This window comes from Aedes albopictus, chromosome 2 (assembly GCF_035046485.1).
Source record: "Aedes albopictus strain Foshan chromosome 2, AalbF5, whole genome shotgun sequence".
Taxonomy (NCBI): Eukaryota; Metazoa; Arthropoda; class Insecta; order Diptera; family Culicidae; genus Aedes; species Aedes albopictus.
The window spans coordinates 407,076,918-407,099,070 of NC_085137.1; the positions used below are offsets into that span (position 1 = coordinate 407,076,918).

The 22,153-nt window shown below is 35.9% G+C and overlaps 1 protein-coding gene across 1 annotated transcript; it reads right to left on the reverse strand.

Moving 5' to 3' along the window:
- Positions 1–264: 264 nt before the first annotated feature.
- On the reverse strand, positions 265–19,964 carry LOC109417013 (nose resistant to fluoxetine protein 6). The gene is made up of 11 exons (XM_029876585.2): positions 19,769–19,964; positions 18,048–18,199; positions 17,838–17,984; positions 2,290–2,452; positions 2,099–2,230; positions 1,843–2,036; positions 1,439–1,780; positions 1,186–1,379; positions 646–1,126; positions 461–575; positions 265–401 (listed from the first exon to the last, which is right to left on the reverse strand). Exons 1-11 carry the CDS (start codon positions 19,839–19,841, stop codon positions 301–303), a joined length of 2,094 nt encoding a protein of 697 aa, XP_029732445.1. The 5' UTR covers positions 19,842–19,964; the 3' UTR covers positions 265–300.
- Between the last annotated feature and the right edge of the window lie 2,189 nt (positions 19,965–22,153).

The window sequence follows — 22,153 nt, forward strand, 5'->3', positions numbered from 1 at the left end:
AGGTCAACTAACAGTCTTGAGCTCTTGGGGAAATGCTTCGGTCAATTGCATGAAAAACGTCGTTTTCCCTTAGAAATCCCATACAAACTTCGAAGGGCTTGTGCACTCTCAATTTTCAACCAAATCAGCTCAATATTTGGGAGAAGGATAAGAATCCTGGTTACGAATCGAATAAGCGGTGTGGAGCAAAAACAATTTTTTGAACCACGCTAACACCTATATCGCGGCGTAAAACAAAAATAAAAACTAATACTAAACTAATGTAGACCATTTTGATTTCTATTTATTGATAAAGTCCACCTAATTATTCACATTACTAGAAACTCCACTATTCACAATTCTTGGTCCATTCTTTGTGGCCTCGTTTGACGTTTCTACATCATTCGATTGTTTTGGGTGGCCTAGAATAGTTAGACATATCATAAGTTTAAAATCTATATTATTTTATCGGACAACATACCTCGCATACCACCGAAAACAAGCTTTTGCAGAGCAGAAACTGGAAACTCTAAGAGCAAGCATAGAATCAGTGCCATCAGATAGGAGAACATAACCGATGCAAAAATCAGTGAAAACTGTAAAATAGAAAGAAAAATCGATAAAAAGATCAACTGCAGACAGATCGACGCATTCCGGGCGTCATACCGTTCCAATATAGTTGAAGTGCAGTGGCGATCGCAGGTTCAGCACTGTCACCCTCATCACGAACACGTGGCCCAGGTAGGCCGAGTAGGTCAACCGTCCAAGTGGTTCAAATATGCGATGGTTAAAGATCCGCTTCAGGATCGGAGATATCCCATAGATTTGGCCCATCATGAAGACCCCCGCGTAGATGCCCCAAGAGTACTTGGCTATTGGGTAGAAGGCTGCCATCCACAGCGACGGCTTGGCGAAGTCGTACTCATAGAAGATGTAGTTGACGAGCAGGGTTCCGAACACCGCTGGGAACACAAAGTACCACAGGATGCGGAACCAGCGCTTTTGGACGGGATCGGTGTTGGATTGTTTAAGACGAAGGTAGATCATTCCGGCGATAATTCCTGCTAGGTAGTTTCCAAGGTTGACGTGCAACGGGATGTACGCCCTCTGGTAGAATTCGTCAAACCACAACGTGAACCGTTGACCTCTGTTGAACAGATGATATATGAGATGTTAGGGTAACGGTGAGATTTGTGGAGGGCTTACTGAAGTGTCACGAGAAATATGCCTTCCAGTTTTTCATAATAGATAAAATAAGCTGGAACAAGGTATGCAGCGAGGGCTGCTATCATCAAGATCGGCGACGAAAGCTTTCGGAATTTTATGACCACTATCATAAGTAAGCTTCCCAGGATGAAGAGTTGAAAATCGCATCCCAGGTACCAACCTTGTTGAACGCACTGAAAAACCGAAACAAATCATTATATCATTTGAAGTCTTGGATTCATAATCCCCTTACCGGTTGATCTGCATGGATGTAGTTGTTGACGTAAAGCAGATTGGTCCACCAGTTCCTCCGGCAGAAGGCTCGTTCGGTATCCGTCCCCAGTTTCCAAATGGGACCATCTTGCAGCTTGGAAAGCCACGTGGCATGCAGTAAAACGACAAAGGCATATACCGGAGTTAGCCGAATGTACCGATAGACGATGGCCTTCAACAGAAACAGGACTCCCGGTGATCGCGATCGATTCTCCGCGTATTTGATCATTTGAACGGCCAACAGAAAACCACTCATGGCGAAGAAGGTCTGCACGATTTGGGGTCCTCCGGTGAGAATCATTGTGCCAAGTTGATGGAACATCTGTAGCAATCGATAGGAAATTATAAATATCTGAAGACCTAACAGCCACCATCTACACATACCATTTCAATTCGCATCGTATTCTGTGACGGTGCGATACTGTAGATCAGCGCAGCATGTCCGAGGATAACCAAATTCATCGTGAGGTATCGAATGGCCTGAAAGAACCGCAAATCTTTGTTCAGGACATCCTGAGAACGAGACGTTAATCGATACCAATTTCGTAGAATGGAAAACGAAACGAATAACATTTTTCCTGTGGGTGAAATGAATGAATGAGTTGATCGACTACTTCTTGATAAGCCAGGCATCACTCACTTGAACTATCCGGGTCCTGCTTGTAGTGTCCCACATCCTGTTTGAATTTGATGGTCTTGTCGTACCAACTGGATAAGATCGCCAGGAAAATGATTCCGGCTAATATGAGAAAGAACGAGAAATCCAGAAGGTCTGCAAGCAAAATGGCACATTATTTTCAGCCTAGAAACACATTTTGGGGGATCACAAACCTACTTCCAGGGGCTCAACGTTTTTGTTGCAAACTTCAATTTCAGTGTAAGCTCTCAAACCGTAGGATTGATTGAGCTTGTAGTTTACGCAAATGTCTAGCAATTCGCCGTATCGTGCGCGATCCCTCTCGCCATCTTGATAGACTGTTAAATCAAATATATACTGGAATAATATCAAGAAAAAAGGATTAACCCATATCTGCAAAGCATGGTACGTTTATAAAACATTTATTATGAGGTAGATCAATACTATTTTTGGAGAAGTTGTTCCTTCTTGTTGAAAATAATTGCTTTCACTGAAAACCGGCTCAATAAAAATATACACAGAGGGCATCTGCGATAAAACTGTTCAAGTGAGAATGAATCAGTGTTGCGAAAATTTCCGGTTCAAAATGATCGTACCTGCCATCTCTGGTGTGAAATATATATACATATACATATATATCATACATATACATATGTATCACTGATATCTCGAATTGAATTCTTCTATAGGATAGGTCTCCAATGACTTATCCAAAAATAGTTCCTTCCTAGAATAGAAATTTCTGAGGAAATATTCCTGGAATTGTTGCTATTGGGCAAATCTGGCTGAGACATCGATTTTTGTGAATCGATTCGAATCGGATCAGCAGAATTGATTCACCGATATAATCGAATGCTTTGAATCGATGTTTTCACATCGATTCGACATTAAAAATACTAGTAAACTATAAAATGATTCGTTGTTGCATGTAGTTCAAGTTCATGGTATGTTTTATTTGTCTGAATAAACTCAATATCAAAATTCGAGATTGCACATCGAACATTTCGCGACTCTAATGCGAAAATGGATATAACGTTGAGACAGCGCATTCTAAAAAAATGCAATTTAATATTTTTGAATCGAAAGAAAAATCTTGAGAACCTGATATTCTCCAGAACTCTGAGAAATATTCCCATATGGTACTAAGATAAATTCCCGCAGACTGCTGAGAGAAATTCCCCTAGAATCTTTCAAGAGACTCTTCTAGAATTCTGAAAGGAGTTCCTCTAGAATTATGAGAGAGAATTCTTCTGAATGCTGAAAATGATTACACAAGAATCCTGAGCGACATTATCTAGAAACGACATAGCTAATCACGTTCGGTAATTTTCACTGAAATCGGTAAAAATGCGATCGGTAAAATGTTATCGATCATCTGTCAAATTCTAACGAAGTTCGGTAAAAGCTGCTAACATTACCGAACTTTCCGGTAAAACAAACTTATCGGTTGAGATTTCGGTAAAACATTACCGAAGTCGGTGATTTTTTTAAGTGTGCAAGACTTTTCCGATATCTTTGTAGGAATCACCAGGGTTTGAGGACGTCATTTTTAAGAATCTAACATCTTCTATGTAAACATTTGTGTATCCACAAAGCATTCCATTGTGGATACACGATAGATGTTGGTTCCTGTCAGATGCATTAGGTGGGATTAGGGTTGCCACATACGTGGTAGGAATTCTCTCTGAATTCTATTAAGATTTATCCTAGAACCCTGAGAGAGATTACTCCATATATATGAGACGGATTCTCTCAGAGTCCCGAGAGGAATTCTTCCTAGAATCATGTGATAGTTTGTTCCAGAATCCTAAGAGAAGCTTCCCTTTTGGGGTTCTCTCGAAATGTTCCAGAATCCTAAAATGGATTATCTCAGAAACCTGAATTGGATTATCCCAGAATCCTAAGATGAATTTTCCCAGAATCCTGAGAGGAATTCCAAGAACGGTTCTTCCACATCATTGAGATACATTCATCTAGAATACTGAAAAAGATTTTCACAAAAACAAATATTTTCGGAATTCTAAGATAATTTTCCCAAGAAACGTAAAACAAATGACACAGAATCTTGAAAAGAATAGCTTAGAACCCTAAGAAGGATTACTCCAGAACTCTGAGAAAGGTTCCCTTACAATACTAGGCGGGATTGCCAAAGTAACCTGAGATCTACTCTCACAGAATTCTGGGAGATAGGATTCCCCCAGCATCCTGAGAAGAATTCCTCCAGAATCCTTTAAAGTATTCTCCCAAAATTCCCCAAAAAATCATGGGTAGAATCCTTTAGAAAGCTGAGAATAATTCTGCCAGAATTCTGAATGGTATTCCCAAGAATTCCATGAGTGATTTCCCCAGAATCCTGAGAGGGTTCATATGAAAGGTTCTTCCAGATTCTTAAGAGAAATATATCAAGAATCCTAAGAAGTATTTTTTTTTTTCGAAAATCTGATCAGAATTCATCCTGGTAGGGATTTCGAAATCTTCTAGAATGGACTGCCCCAGCATCTTCAGAAGGATTCTCTGGAATTCTGAGAGGCATTGCCACATAAACAGAAAAATTACCGCAGATTCCTGAGAGACATTCCCCCAGAATCTTTGAAAGGAGTCCCCTAAACTCCTGAAAGTGATTGTCCCAAAACTCTGAGAGTGATTCCTCTAGAATACTTCAAATTTTTACACCAGAATCTCAAGAGAATCTTCGCATAATCTTGTCAGGGATTTTCCCTGATTACTAAGAGGGACTCTCCCAGAATCCTGAAAGGGATTTCTGGGAGTAACTGCCCCAGAACACAGAAAACAGAATTCTACTGGGATTTTCGTAGAATGCTGAGAAGGATTTTTTCCGAACCCTAAGAGGAATCACAAAATCTATGCGAGTGATTCTCCAAAATCCGAATTTCTCTAGAGAAGTTTGCCCAGAAGCTCGTGAGAAATTCTTCAATAATTAATAATTCTGAAAGAAAGTGCCCTTTAATCTTGAAAAATATAGCCGCAGAATCCCAAGTATTTCTCCAGAATAATGAGATAAATTCCCCAGAATCTTAAACCCTTATGTGGCCGACAGGGTACCCGGGTACCCAGCGCCCATTTAAAAAGCAAGGTGTAGAAAAAAGCAAAAAGTTTGTCGAACACATAACGGTTAAGAGAAATTTCCCCAAAATCCTGATGGGGATTAGCCCAGAAAACCGAATTTTCAGAGAATCGTGGGAAGAGTACCTGCCGGATATTTAGTAATATTCCTCCAGAACCTTAAAAGGATCTAACGCATAATCCTAAGCAGGATACCACTAGAATATTGTGTGGAAATCCATCAAAATCCAAAGAAATACTTCCCCAGAATTATGAGAGGAATTTCGCCACAATTTTCCCCAAGAAGTCTGATATGAGATCCTGAGAATGCCGAGAAAGATTTCTTCAGAATTCTGAGTGGGAGCCCACGTGAGGGTTTTCCAGAACCCAGGAATCCAAACAGATCATCCAGAGATTCCTTAGAATCCTGAAAGGGATATCACCCTTGGTAAGGAACCCTGGTAAGAAATACCCCTGAATCCAGAAATGAATTCCCTTAGAATCCTGAGATTCCCTAAAATTCTGATAGGTATTCCCATATAACACTGCTGATAAAAATTCCTCCAGAATTAAAAAAAAAAGACTCTTCTATAACTTAACTATATTAACTATAAATTCTGTGAGATTCCTTCAAAATACTGAAAATTATCGCACCAGCAACCTGAGAGACCTTACACTAGAAAAAAAGATAGGTTCTTCCAATAGGAATTCTCCCTGACATCTGTTAAGGATTTCCCTAGAATCTTGGGAAAGATTACTTCATTTTTCTTAGGTGGATTCTCTCAGAATCTTTTATAGGAACTCTTTAAGAGTCCTGAGGAATTTGCTCAGATTCCCGTGATGGATTTTCCCTGAATCCTGTGACGGATTGCCTCAGAATCCTGGGAGAATTTTTTCCTCGGTATTCTCCCAGAATGCTTAGACGGATATCCCTAGAACTCCCTGGTGGATTCTTTCATTCTATCTTAAGAGGAATTCTCCTGCAGTATTGAAAGATATCCCATTAGAATTCTGAAAGAATTTGCCCCAGAACACTGAGAGGGATCCTCGACATTATAAATTGCCTCCCGGGTTCTTTTTTTTTTTCGAAATTTTGTCACCGGTTTTCTCCAAGGATTTTTTTTACCTATGTATTCCCCCTCTTGGAATTTCTCTAGGAGTTTCCCTCATATTCATCCACAGATTCCTAAAAGGCTTTCTCCTGGGTTAAATACAGAAATCTCTCTATATTTTTCAAGAATTATTTTTGAAATTTTTTTAAATTAAAAATTCTCTCTCTCTTCTTGGCGTAACGTCCTCATTGGGACAAAGCCTGCTTCTCAGCTTAGTGTTCTATGACCACTTCCACAGTTATTAATTGAGAGCTTCCTCTGCCAATGACCATTTTGCATGCGTATATCGTGTGGCAGGCACAAAGATACTCTATGCCCAAGGAAGTCAAGGAAGTTTCCTTTACGAAAAGATCCTGGACCGACCGGGAATCGAACCCGTCACCCTCAGCATGGTCATGCTGAATACCCGTGCGTTTACCGCCTCGGCTATATGGGCCCTTAAAAAAAATTATTTTATTTAAAAAATAGTTGTCAAATCGTGAAAGGTAAATTTATTGCTTGCCAAGTGACGTATGGTTTCTTCACGGTTGCAGGGTGGCCACTCAACCGGGAATTCCGGGAAAACCGGGAATTACCCGGGAATCGCAAACAACCGGGAAAAACCGGGAAAAAACCGGGAATGTGCTTAGAAAATAAACCACCCTTAAAATTGAAGGTCCAGGATAATAATTTCTATTGCATCTACACTCCCGTTCAAAAGTTTGGGGTCACCCCCTCAAAAACATGTCATTTTTTTAGGCCCATATCTCCGCCAATTTGCGTCCGATTTCAAAACCCTAGGTTTCATTTAAAAGTTAATAAGTCAAAGAAACTTTGAACATGATTTAAAAGAAACTTTTTCAGAAAAATTTGTATGTAAACTTAACCCAAAGTTGCCAAATTTTCTAAAAAATGAATATAAACTTACGGCAGTGTCGCTGGAAATTGGGTCGACCAAATTTTAAGATGAGAGCGGTAATATAACCCATTTTCTATTAGCTTTCAACTGCTTTTTACAGAACTTAGCTAAAAAATCTAGGAAAAAAGTTATTAAGTAAATTAATTCTTGATGTCATCGACCAAAAGTTTGGGGTCACCTCTCAAAATGATGTATCGGCCAAAAGTTTGGGGTCACTATCGTAAAACATGGAAAAGTGATTTGTTGATATCTTTGTCATCTTTCATTCAATTTTAATTCTTCTTGGCTTATTTGAAACAAAATGAATGATACTTACTGCGTAGACATTGAACCACACATATTTGTTGAAATTTACATAGTAAAACTTAACGTAAAGTTGCCTCATTTTTTGAAGCGTGGTGAAATGTGCTAACTTTACATAATATTTTTATATACAGAAATCGTTAAATACGTTAAGTTAAAGACATCAAACGTAAATTTAGTTAATTATCTTTGAAATGAGCCAAAAATAATTAAAACTGAACTATAGATGACGAAGATATCACCAAATCACTTTTCCATGTTTTACGAAAGTGACCCCAAACTTTTGGCCGATACATCATATTGAGGGGTGACCCCAAACTTTTGGTCGATGACATCAAGGATAAATTTACTTAATAACTTTTTTTCTAGATTTTTTAGCTAAGTTCTGTAAAAAGCAGTTGAAAGCTAATTGAAAATGGGTCATATTACCGCTCTCATCTTAAAATTTGGTCGACCCAATTTCCAGCGACACTGCCGTAAGTTTATATTCATTATTTAGATAATTTGGCAACTTTGGGTTAAGTTTACATACAATTTTTTTGAAAAAAGTTTCTTTCAAATCATGTTCAAAGTTTCTTTGACTTATTATCTTTTGAATGAAACCTAGGGTTTTGTAATCGGACGCAAATTGGCGGAGATATGGGCCTAAAAAAATGACATGTTTTTGTGGGGGTGACCCCAAACTTTTGAACGGGAGTGTACATGAGAATCATAATTTTTTCTTAAACATGATCTATATTTTTGTAATCTTAAGATACTATATCGCAGATACTAGATTTAGAGTTCAAAACTTAATCATAAGATTTATTTTAGATTTTTCTTAAATTTTGATTTTAAATCTTGGACTTTTTTAATAGAACTGTTGTAGAGAATTACAATTGTTTTTTTTGTAAAAGCTAAGGTATAAATGGAAAACTTTAAATAATGTGTCTTGGGTAGGACAGTCAGTGTATTGTATCATTACAGAAAAAAAATATTGCCATATTAAAAAATACCTTATTTTACCGCAGTGTTTCTCTACAATTACAAATGTGTATGATTTTAGAAATTCTGTTAAATCGATCGTCTTCAAGAATTTCATAACTTTTTTTCCAGTATTCCATGTTGGACATGTTCTTTAGATAGGTAGTATACAATCGATTCTTCCAGGTTGCCTAACATTTCTCTTGATGATAAACCAAGGTTTGCTTCGCAGATTCTCCTAGAGATTTCTCCAAACATTCATTAAGAGATTTAACAAGATATTTTTCCACGGATTTCTTGAAACGTCTCACAAGTAACTTTTCCAAAACAATTCAACCATATCAAGCAGTTTTACCAATAATTTCCTTTTTTTCAAGAAAATTATTGATAAAATTATAAATAATTTCTAAAGACGTTCTTAAAGATTTTACATGCTTTTTGTCAAATTCTTTTGGAGTAATTTATTTGGGAATTCCAGCTATATTTTACCTATTTCAATCCTCCCATGGATTTCTTCAGGAGTCCCTCTTTCATTAGTATACTGTCAAGCATCTCAACAGTGAACATCAACAAATCAAGGAATCCTTTAATAATTATTTAAGAGATTCCACAAACAGTTTTTACATTCCAGATTACCTTTACAAGTTTCTTCAAGAGATTTTTCGAATAATCTCCCAGGGATTGCTCCAGTTGATTCTCGAGAAATTGATTTGAGTTTTTTTTTTCAAAAATTTCATTTGGCATTTCTATTATAAATCTCTACCCTAACTTTGAATAGAGCATATCTAATATGTTTATAATTCCGAAAATACTTTCTTGAGAAATATTTTAAGTTTTTACGACTAGAGAAAATATGGGCTTCTTACTAAATGTGGCCTATATTGAATTTTGTTTTTCCACCAAAGATGCTCTAATAGCCGGGCTTATTCGCTTCTAATTGTTAGGCATGATTTAGTTTTCGCTTTGTTCGAGATTTTACTAACGTTTTCTGAATTTTGAATGTTGATAACTTGCACATAAAAAAAGAACTTCTGGTACAAAAAATCGCATTCAAGTATTTTTATGTCATTTTGAGCGTTAAACAGTTCAAGCTTAAAGCATAAAATTTAACAGTTATGGTGTTATGTTGTTGGGGAATTCAAAAAATATATAAATGTTAAGTTCATTAAAGCCGCCATAAATTGTCAACCTCCTAGAACGCGATCAATTGAGCCAAAAGTCTACTTCACTTGGGCTGTTTATGATATTTTTTGACATTGTTAGACCTTTGACAATGGTGCGCTTCCAGTAAGGTTAACTGTTTACAAAATCAGAAAAATGAGAAAATAGAAAATAGATTTAACCATATCAATCAATTTCTAGAAAACCGGGAAAAAATTTTTAGGTACCGGGAAAACCCGGGAAATAACCGGGAATTTATTTTACCGAGTTGAGTGGCCACCCTGCGGTTGAAGTTTTCAGGTAAGATTCACAGAGAATATCAGAGCGCATAGTCAGAAACCATCATTTAAAATAAGCCGTTGAAATTGACGATTCCTTTAATAAAAAACAACGGACATTCAAGACTCCGTACAGAGTTTTGATGGAAATTCGTTCATAGGAAGGGTTCAAGGAACTTCATCAATGGTTTTCTCAGGAACTTCTCCAGAGATCCCTTGGAATCCTTTGGAAAATATAACCGAGATTTTTTTTTTGAAATTCCTCTGTGAATGTCTTTGGTAATTATTCCGAGCATCTTCTTCTTTCTTTCTTTTTATGGCTCTACGTCCCCACTGGGACTTGGCCTGCCTCGCTTCAACTTAGTGTTCTATGAGCATTTCCACAATTATAATTTGAAGGGTTTTCTTTACCTGACGTTGCATGACTTTGTATATTATAAGGCAACCACAATGATACACTATGCCCAAGGAATCGAGAAAATTTTTCCCGACCGGAACGGGAATCGAACCCGCCATCTCCGGATTGCCGATCCATAGCCTTAACCACTAGGCTAACTGGAGACCCCTAGCATATTGAGGGAATTTCCCAAGCGACTTAATCGGGAATTTCTGATGAGTTTCTGCAGGGATTCGTTAAAAACAGGCTCCAGGCATCATTTCGCAAATCTTTTCAGAAAATCATAGAAAAATTCATGAGATTAATTTCTTCGAAAGTTTCCCAGTTACAGTTGCTTTGTAGAAATTTTCCAAAGCATCCTCCTTGAGGAATTTTCTCAGGGATTTCTTTGGAGAAATTTCAGCAGAGATTTCTTGAAGAACTTCTCAGAGAAATCGTTGGATTTTTGAAAATTTCCTCAAGAATCCATTCATTTGGCAGTTCATTTTGGTATTTCGGAATTCCAAAGATTCTGACCATTGTAGAGCCAATAAATCAATAGATTTTTTTTTTAAATGTCACTCAATTGCTTTCTTACGCTCGTGTGGAGGCTTTGGAAATAAAATTCTACAATTCTAATGTGCATTAAAACTTTTTCCCAACGCACAGATAATATGACTCAAACTTGAAAATGTTTTGGAGGCCTTTAAAAAGTTCTACGCAAGTTATGTAAATCTTAAGCTTCTGGCTCGACGTATATACAATATTACATGGAACTAACCACTTTTCAGATAAAATCAAATCATTTCCAACTAATAAGGCCTTGCAAAAAGGAAGGATATGCATTTTTACCCCTTCTGACCCAGACGACCAACGGAATAAAACTGTCCTCTTGGTTCCAAGTTCGTGGGTTCCCAGCAAAATGAAAACTATGTATCACTAGTAATAAAGTGAACGTAAAAATTTCATTGAAAAATATTGATTTTTGCGCCTTTGCCAACGGTTTGAAATTTGTGTGTAAGCCCCGTAGCCTACCCTACTAGAAAATTGTAACAAAAATATATCATAATCCTAACAAACCATGATATTTATAACTCATTGGGATATAATCATGTTCAACATCCTCGGTGTTTTCAAAATACTATAACTCAATTATATCACATTATGTTATAAATGTTGTTTGATAACTCATTGTATTAAAGTTGAGTTTTGAGTCTTCGGCATTTGGAAAATAATGTTACAAAATTATATCAACGTGTGATTTTACGACTGTGGATTCTACAGATTATAGGAATTTCTCGGCTCTGGCAGTCTGAGTGGGTAGCAAAAGGCTGTTTTGCTCCTACATCCGACGTTTCGGTTATATTTATTTAACCTTCTTCAGGGAATCTAAAATATTTGCAAAAACAATTTCCTAATTTACAACCCTATTTTCGAACATTTTTCCCATAGTGCTAAAGGGTGAGTCGATAATTATTGTGCCATTTTCAAACTAACGTAACTTTTTTCCTACTTCACCAAAATCAGCCAAATTTTGCACAGTTTCTCCTTATAGTCTATTGTTTACATATAATGAATTGACCAGTTATCAGTGAGATTTCGGTCGATATAGAATAAATTTAGTTAACAGTTCTAAAAAAGATGTTGTACAATCACATGCTAAAATCAAAAATCATGGTATCGCGCCTTGGAACAATTAATGATTGTACATTATCGGATCATCTTAATGTTCGTCAATAGGTTTCAGAAACGGTTGTCAGTGAAAAATAAGATTGGAGCAGAGTAAAAATCAGGCACGATGCGCATAAACAATCCAGAGAACTTTAATTATTTGTTTCAAGTGGAGCCTGAACATGTCCACATGGAGGGCGTTAATTGAAAATGTCTTGAATTTCACTAAAACGCATCCTAAATTTGAACCTATACCAAAAAGTTAAAATACATACATGTACTAAACTTCTGTAAAAATTTGGTTTCATTTCGTCAACTGTAGACAATTTGCGAATCACTTGAAGGTAGGGTGGCACAATAATTAACGACTCACCCTTTACTTACAGGAGTTAGCTTTTTTGTTAAGTTGTGTGAAGCTCTACATTTGTTTGTCCTGTAAATATCATGGCGGCCACTTTTGCTATGGCTATGAGGGTACGAACAAGGGATTAACATTTATGAATTATAAAATATTGTGCAAAAAATCTTACTGCATAGGTGTCAAATAGCTTGAGCGGCACTGTAGTTTGCTGGTGCTTTTATAGCAGCACTTTTTTCAAAGCTCGTTTTAGTTGCTTTTGAAGCTAATCGCGCTACCTGTGTTTTATCGACACCCTCGATCTTGGATCGGGAACTTATACTGGTAAGAGTGTGATTGTGTGTGGGGGGGAATTATTGCTATTGCGTTTTCTTCATGTGGTGGTGTTATCCGTATTTGATGTGTTATTGTGTATGTTTACAATGTTTGTGTTTTTGTTTTGCATTCTGTTTAATACATGGAATATGCCTGCATATACTGAGCTAAGGTTTGCTGTGTCTGTTCTGTGATTAATACAATTCGTGTTACTAGTGATATGACACATTTCTAAAAATGGTAATGTGTGTGTTTTGTTGGTTCTGTCTAATATTTTTGTTTTTTCCAGGTCGAAACGATGATTTTTAGTGATGCTGTGGTCCAGAAGAGCTGTTTTTTCCTTCAGGGAAGCAATTTGTGGATCATTGGGATTGACGCCGTTGTCCAGTAGCCGATCCAGTGTATTGTAGTGCGTTTTGTGGCCACTCATACGTGTTTTTAATCTGTTGGTGGTCATTCCGATGTAGCATGCAGAACAATTGCTACATGGGATGTTGTAGATGACATCTGTTTGGTTCTCCCCAGCTATCGGATCCTTCAGCCTCGTAAACAAATCGCCCACTGTTCTCCAATTGTAGGTGGCGAGTCGTATGTTTTTGTAGCTGCGTTTGATTTCCCTGTCGATGGATTCTGACAGGCGAGGCATGTATGCGATGGAGCGGTAGGTATATTCCAGGTCCGATTCATCAGAGCTTGGCGACGATCGGTGCTGCTCATTCATGCTATGCTCATTCATTCTGTTCGTGAGCCTGTTGCGTAGCGATTTCGGAAAGCCGTTTTGTTTTAGTTGGTCATCTATTATTTTAATTTTATCATGCTCATCTAGGTCTGTTGATAGCTTGTTGACCCTTTTTATAAAGTTTTTGGCTGTATTCAGCTTTTGATTCATGGGGTGGAAAGAGTGGACCACAGCATCACTAAAAATCATCGTTTCGACCTGGAAAAAACAAAAATATTAGACAGAACCAACAAAACACACACATTACCATTTTTAGAAATGTGTCATATCACTAGTAACACGAATTGTATTAATCACAGAACAGACACAGCAAACCTTAGCTCAGTATATGCAGGCATATTCCATGTATTAAACAGAATGCAAAACAAAAACACAAACATTGTAAACATACACAATAACACATCAAATACGGATAACACCACCACATGAAGAAAACGCAATAGCAATAATTCCCCCCCACACACAATCACACTCTTACCAGTATAAGTTCCCGATCCAAGATCGAGGGTGTCGATAAAACACAGGTAGCGCGATTAGCTTCAAAAGCAACTAAAACGAGCTTTGAAAAAAGTGCTGCTATAAAAGCACCAGCAAACTACAGTGCCGCTCAAGCTATTTGACACCTATGCAGTAAGATTTTTTGCACAATATTTTATAATTCATAAATGTTAATCCCTTGTTCGTACCCTCATAGCCATAGCAAAAGTGGCCGCCATGATATTTACAGGACAAACAAATGTAGAGCTTCACACAACTTAACAAAAAAGCTAACTCCTGTAAGTAGCACTATGGGAAAAATGTTCGAAAATAGGGTTGTAAATTAGGAAATTGTTTTTGCAAATATTTTAGATTCCCTGAAGAAGGTTAAATAAATATAACCGAAACGTCGGATGTAGGAGCAAAACAGCCTTTTGCTACCCACTCAGACTGCCAGAGCCGAGAAATTCCTATAACCAACCAAAATTATATCAAATTCTGTTAGAAACTAGAAATCTAGAGGCTAAAATTCATATCATATTTTGTTATAATGTTGATATGATTATAACAAAATAGGTTATAATCTTGATTAGACCAGTGCACTTTTTGTTACAATTTTAGTTATTTTAACATCATCCTGCATCTAGTTTATAACATAATTAGTTATAGAAAAAAAAAAAATATAAGGTACCCCGGGGCAAGTGGGACCTAAAAAAATGCTAATTTGGTTTTGTCATACCAAAAATTTCAAAACACATTTTTTTAATAATTCCAATGAACCCAAAAGACGATGTTGGTATATTTGTACTTATTAACGTGCATTAAAACTGTTTCAAAATTTTTACATTCAATATATTATGCATATAATGAAAAGTGTAGCTGATCTTCATTTAACTGCATTTCACGGGGCAAGTGGGACCTATTCAGAGTTTTTGTTCAATAGGATTAATATAAGTTGCAGCAAATAAGGTAACATAAATCATAAATCTCTTATATGAATGACTATCTTTAGAGATTAAAATAAGAAGAGGTTTATGGTATCGTGCATAAATTACGTAACACATTAAAAATCGCTAAGGGAAAATACTTGAATCAACTCTAGCAGCTCATGCAAAATAAATTGATTTTTTTATACAAAAAGCGCCGTAAAGTGAAGAGACAAAAGATTTCGAAACTTGGTCTTTATAGTATATAGTTGATGAATCTCGCCAAAAGTAAATCTGGGGTTTCGAGATTTTCAGTAATATCTTCTCCCTTGCATAATCTTACGATCATTAAATAATGTCTTTTTTAATCATGAATTTTGAAAAGGTCATTTCCCTATTTTATTTTTTTATGGGCGGTTCCTGAATGCTCGAAAGAATTCATTATGCAGCGTTAAGTGAAAAAATAATGGAAGATATTTAGAGAAAAACATAAAAAAATGCATGCTTTTGATTTTTTTTTTGTTTTATTGACTTTCGTGCTAATTTCATCTTAGGCTGGACAAGGCGAGATGAACCCATAAAATTGTGTTTGTTTATTCTCATAGATCCCACTTACCCCAGATAGCGAAATGCACTGGGGCAAGTGAGAGCAGTAAACTAAAGGTAATAAATAAAAATAAAATACAGCTTTTTCACTTGAAATCATTTGCAAGAACTCCAAATACTATCCTGAAACCGAAAAAGTATTTGTATAATGACAAATATATTTTTAAACGACGAAATTTGTAGAGCACGTCAATCTTACCTAGTGAATTGAAAATTACATATGAACAACAATAACGTATATGGTCTCTTTATGGTTGAAATAATAACATTTTTTGTATTCAAAGTATCCGTAGGTGTGATACCTATGTTTTCCATGAAGAATATTAGTCTTAAAAATAAATAATAATAAAAATACTGACTTAGGTCTCACTTGCCCCCGATTCTCACTTGCCCCGGGGTACCTTAACATCCTATAGACTGTTTCAGAAATTATAAATACACTTTGTTTATTAAATTAAATGAACTGTTCTAATGATTTTTACCAACTTCTTTCAGAGTATAGCATATTGTACTCCATATTTTTACATTTCCTTTCAATTGTCTTGATATTTTAAAGAGCGGTCGAGTTCCCAAACAAATAACTTAATTTTTTAAATTTGCATTTGCACAAAGGTGTTTTTTAATGATTTAAACATTATTTATCACTAAATACCAAAAATTATCTAAATTTTTATCACATTCTATTTCTCAACAAGTTGTCTAAGGAATGCCTTGATCAAAATTTAAGAAAAATTGCTAAAGGCATTTCCACAACATTTTTTCGGAGATCAAGTTTCTTATTTTTTAAGGTTTTCTACGGAACATAAGAACTACCACACAGTTTCTTAGCTTTCCTGAACGCATTTAATCTAAACAAACTTATTTTTTCAGCTCATTCGATCCTTCAGATGGCAGAGCTTGTCATACCATAAAAACGAATGCAGTAAGCAGTACTTAAGACATTCGTTTGCTTAACGTTTGTTGCTACTGGAGTTGTTGAGAAATTTGAAACAAAAAATGTTGTATTGAGAAGTCCCGTAATGGTGGTTCTTGATCAAATATTCGAGTAAAAATTACTCTTACCAATCGAGAAATATCTTTTATTATCGATACAGCAATTTTTATTGTGTTTGGAAATTAAATATCTTATCCGTGAGATTTTTTTCTTTTCTACTATGCTACATTTTTTGGCCACTTTGTGCAACTTCAAATTTCAATCATCTAGTTTACAGAGCCCTACTTTTTAACTTTTACCAGAAACATCAACAAATTTGGTATTATTTGCTTCGTTACCATGTTTACTAAAAGATCTAGAAGAAACTTTTTTGGATATTGTGCTCAAATTGAAATGGCAGTTAATCGTTAGTGTATTTATAATTTCTGAAACAGTCTATAACACAATATGATATAAACTTGATATAATTTTCCAGTCGGGTACGGGTTAAAGAAATTCTCATGGGTGTCGTTGTGAATTTTACCAGACTTTCTTGCAGAAATTCGTCCAGGGCGTTCCATCAGCAATTTTTTTTCTAGTTTTCCAACAGCAGTTTCTGCAGGGATTTGTATATGGACTTTTTGGAAATTCTATTATGGATTTTTCTAGGAATCGTTGTCATGAGTAATTCATCTACGGAGTTTTTGGATTATTTATTCCAAGAACAGTGTATCGAGGAATTATTAATTAGAATCTTTAAGAACATTACGACGTAATGAAGTTGCTAGAATAGAATTACGATGTAGTTCCTGATTGATCAATTTGACCCCGGTTTACGGTATTATTTTTGGCAGTTTTCGCAATAACTCATTCAATTTTTATACCAATTGATTTGAATGTTCTTCTCCGGATTGTGTATTTTGAAATTGCGATGTTGCGTAAAAAAATGGTTGAGTTATTAACATTTAATTCAATTTTACTCGACTTTTTCACACGCTTTTACACGATTTCCTCGAAGCTGCGCCATGTGCATTTGGAAAAATTCGGCTTCTTTAGCGGTGTTGAGATAATTCCATATTCTGAATCTGCATGCAAAACTGAGCCGAAATCCAAATTTTCATGAATTTTGGTGCCCGGGAACCTATTTTAAAATCAGTTTGAAGTTTGTATGGGAGCGATTTGTCGAATCACCCCTCGTCGCATTTCGTACTGGGCGGAGCTGTCAAGCAGTTGGCCAGCTGTCAAAAGGTGATTTCGAAAAGTCTCTTCGAAATCGATTTTAGGTACCAAAATAAAGTTCTAAAAATCTGAAAAAAATCATGGTGGCTTAGAAAAAGGTGCTCTTTCGTATAAAATCAAAAAATCAATACATTTTTCAAAATTTAAAAACCCAATTTCTTTGCGGCGAGGCTCCCCGCTCTAACAGAGATAGCATATTCTTGACATTCCGTCAAAATTTAAAACGATTTGATAAAAAAAAGGTTTCAGATTTTTTTTCTTACAGTCATTTTCAGATAGAATACAGCGGATAGCGGAAAGGGTCCAAACTAGGGGGGTTCGGGCCCACTTCGAGTACAACTTACCGGAAAATCGATTGCAAACTTCTCAACCCTTAGTGCACTCCTGGTTGCATTGGGTAACCGTTGAACTAAACGCTTGCAGTCTTCCATGCATACACCGCGGTCCAGCAGAGCATGATTGTAATGTCTCTTCCAGTTTTTGGAGAAATCCTGTCGATAAAAACAGATAATGCCTATATTACAATTGCAAAATAAGTTTAGAAAACAGCCAACCTCGATCAAGTTCCACAGTTCGGAGCTGTTGTCTGGCTTGATGACGACCCGTGCCATGCAGTAGGCCACGATTTGACCCGGAGGAGCTTCTTCCATGCACTGATCGTAATCGTCTGCCTCGGACAAACGCGGCATGCGGTGGTACTGCGGCACTGTTAGAACAAGAGCAAATGGTGTTAAAAAATAGTACCGTGATTTCGGGTGAAATTGATCGACGAAAGGGCCATTTTTTTTTTAAATTACGCTTTAAATTTTAAACAATTTCTTAAAAATGACCATCATCTGGCTCAAGGGTTATTGAATGATGAGTTCACATGTCTTACAGCCAATTAGTCACATATTTCTGTATAAAATTCAAAATTTTCCGAAACTGCTTGTCAGGTGAACTTCAAAGACACTTTCAAACTTTTAATACCGTGGCTGTATCGCAAACGTAACGAATATTCGAATGAATGTTTCTAGCTGCCAAGTATTCGCTAAACCTGTATTCGTCATCAAAAGTTCTATAAATATTGAAATTTATTGCACTTTCCGGAAGTTATATCATATTTACTATGGATATTGCATACTTTTAGGCGTTTTCTTAAGATTTAATTAATTTCAAGCTTAAATAATTTAGAATTTAGTAAACTTGTAAAAAAATTAAATAGCTTTCCGCATTTTAGGGTGGTTAATTTAGAGGGGAAAAATATTTTCAGCACTTACAAAAACATTTCACTGACTGATCAATTTCACCCCGAAAATATTTTATTTGATTTTTTATTTCAAATGATATTTTTTGTAATAAAATGATTTGCAGTAGAATTTTTAACCTTGTTGACTGATGAAAACCATGGTCGTACTTTAAAGCATTAAATTTATCCATATCGATAAGTATTCCAAAATGTTTCTCCAGAAACTACGAAAAGTGATCAATTTCACCCGAAATCACGGTAATGGATGATATGCATGCCATGGCAAATCCGATGGTTACAAAATGTACTGAAATGGAATGTTATGATGCTTTTTTATATGTTAAGCATGCAAGCATCTTAAGTTGGATCTAAAACCACTTATATTGTTACTTAGCATAAATAGCTAAATGGATAGAAATCTTACAATAAAATATTCAAAGATTATGTGTACAAATATTACCTGATAGATAATAATGTTTAATTTTTAAAACCTTAGTTTCCCATAAAACAAGAGATAGTTAAGTCACAACATTTGGTATAGTTCTGCGGTTTAGTTATCTGATAAGTAGTTAGCACACAATCGACAAATATAAGAGTTATATTCAGAAAAATGGTTGCCTGATAAATGTATCAGATCCGGAAAGAAAATCCTTTCTGTTACAAGGACCATAATTTATATATTTTTTTAAAAACTGGAATAAGGCCGTTACAAATATTTATTTCACTTTTTGTCCCACCGCTCCTTGGTTGGTCGAGGGGGGGGGGGGGATAAAAATAACAAAGCATTTAATCTGAAAAATATTAAAAACTCATCGGATTTGTTAAAGATATTTTGGCAAAACCCGATATTTTGATAAATATTTTTTTACCTGCCCCCTCAAAATGCAAAATCCAGCCAAAAAATTTTGAAGGGGGGGGGGGAGACAAAAAGTCAAAATTAAATTTGTATCAGCCTAATTGATTATTCTAATAATTTTAAATGTTTCTTAAAGTAAGTATAACATTAGGGGAACTTCCAGGTGATTATGTAACTCAGGCTCCACTTACAATCGATGAAGTCTCCATGAGTATAGGCAGACAAAAGTACAACAGCCAACAAAATGTAACAAAATTGATACATTTTCGTGCGCCTCAATACACTCCACTGAAAACACACTTCGTCCAACCTGTCACGATGGATCACCGAGCCATACTGTCCATGTCCAAATTTGTAGAATTCTGCGTTCTTAGGCCATTTAGAACGCCGTCAGTATGAATCTACAGAATACGTTCTATGAGCAAAAAATTAAGTTGTCGCAAACACCATGTCGTTAAATGGTAATAACCCTTGGTTTTCCTCTTGTCACAGTTAATCAACAAAAACTAGACCACATAATGCGCTGGATTCGTTGAGGTGAAGTAGGAAGATATTAATTTGCTGCGACAGTCATGCGTTGATGTTAAGAATTGAGCTCTGTATATTACATTAAGTTGTGTCTCCAATTGCAGTTTGGATAGCTTTGTCAGTAGCGCAAATCTCGGTTTGCGCATGAAATGCATCTGTTTAAAATATTACTTGATGGAAACCGTGACTGATTGAGCAATGAATAAAAAGCATTTTCTAAATGGCTGTTCTGATGATTTCTACCAAATTCTTTCAAAACTCAGTATATTGTGCTCCACTTTTTTGTATTTAATTTCAATTGTCATGATATTTTGAAGATCAAGCGAGTTATCTAACAGTTAACTTTATCCTCCAAATTTGCATTTGCACAAAGGTATTTTTTCTAATAATTTCAACATTATTTATCAATTAACACCGACAATTATCTAACTTTTTGTCTCTTTGCTCTCTCAACAAGTTGTCTAAGAAACGCGTTCATCAAAACCTGGGAAGAATCGATAAAGGCATTTCCTCAACATTGTTTTCTAAGATCAAGAATTTTATTTTTTAAGGATTAATACGGAACATAAGAACTACTATACAGTTTTTTAGCTTTTCTGAAGGCAAGCTGCCTCCTCTTCCATCTTTCTCTTTTTCGTGTATTTTTAGGAAAGTGAGTAAGAAAAAAGAAAATGCTGGCTCCGTCAATGGGCATCGACGGAATCGCGTGCATGCGAGTGGCGATTTTAACAAAATGTATGGGATTGTAAGATTTTTAAAACCTTATTCAGATTCAGGAGTATCAAATTTAGTGTGAAGCTTAGAATATTATGTCATTATTGGTTGATCAACTTCGAACCGCATTCAAAGTTTTCAATAAAGGACATTTGAACATTCTTTACAGAATGTTGCATTTTCTTGTAAGAATTGGGTTTTTAAATTTTGAAAAATGTAATGATTTTTTGATTTTATATGAAAGATCACCTTTTTCTGAACCACTATGATTTTTTTCAGATTTTTAAAACTTTATTTTGGAACCTAAAATCAATTTCAAAGAGATTTTTTAAAATCACCTTTTGACAGCCGGGCAGCTGTTTGACAGCTCCGCCCAGTACAAACTGCGACGAGGGGTGATTCGACAAATGGCTCCCATACAAACTTCAAATTGTTTTTTAAATAGGTTCCCGCTCACTAAAATTCATGAAAATATGGATTTCGGCTCAGTTTGACATGTCGATTCAGAATATCGAATTATCTCAACACCGTTTAAGAAGCCAATTTCGAATTACGGAACTTGATGCAGATTGAAGGGGTACATGTTTAAAAATATTTGTTTGGAGTCATATCCAGCTTTTTACGCTGGCTATAAACCGACAGGGGGTGATTTGATTTTGACATATCTTGCTTCCAGATTTTATAGTTAGATCTTGGTAGGCGGAAAAATATAAGTTGTTTCTCCAATTGTCAAAATTTTTCACAGTAGTTGGTATCAAGGGCGTAGCCAGCTTTTCGGCCAGGGGGGGGGGCGAGCACCCTTACACTGAAAACCACTTTGCAGTAACAAGGAGTTCAAATACTTCATCATTAAAAAAAAATTAAAGTGAAGTATGAAATATGGGTGATTAACAGGAATGGTTCAATGGAAGAATCATATATGATTATAATCCTGAGGAATTCCTCAAGATATTGCTTCAGGAATTTCTTAACAAATGCCATCATGAATTTGAATTTATCCAGCAGTTTCTCCAGAAATTTCTTTAATATTTTTCCAGGTTATTTGATTGTAGATATTCCAGCAGAAATTACCTTCGGAAACATGCAGTAATTCCGTTGGGAATACCTTCAGAAATTTCTTCAATAATTCCTCCAGAAGTTTTATTACGAATTTCACCATGCATTCTTTTGAGAATTTCCCCAGTAATTCTTTACAAATATCATTCTTAATTCCACCAGAAATGCGTTTGAGAAGTTCAGGAAAATACTTTAAGAATATCTCCGGGAATTGTTTCAAAAATTCCAATCAAACTAAGATTCCTTTCCTTGAGGAATACCTTAAGAAGTTTTTGGAG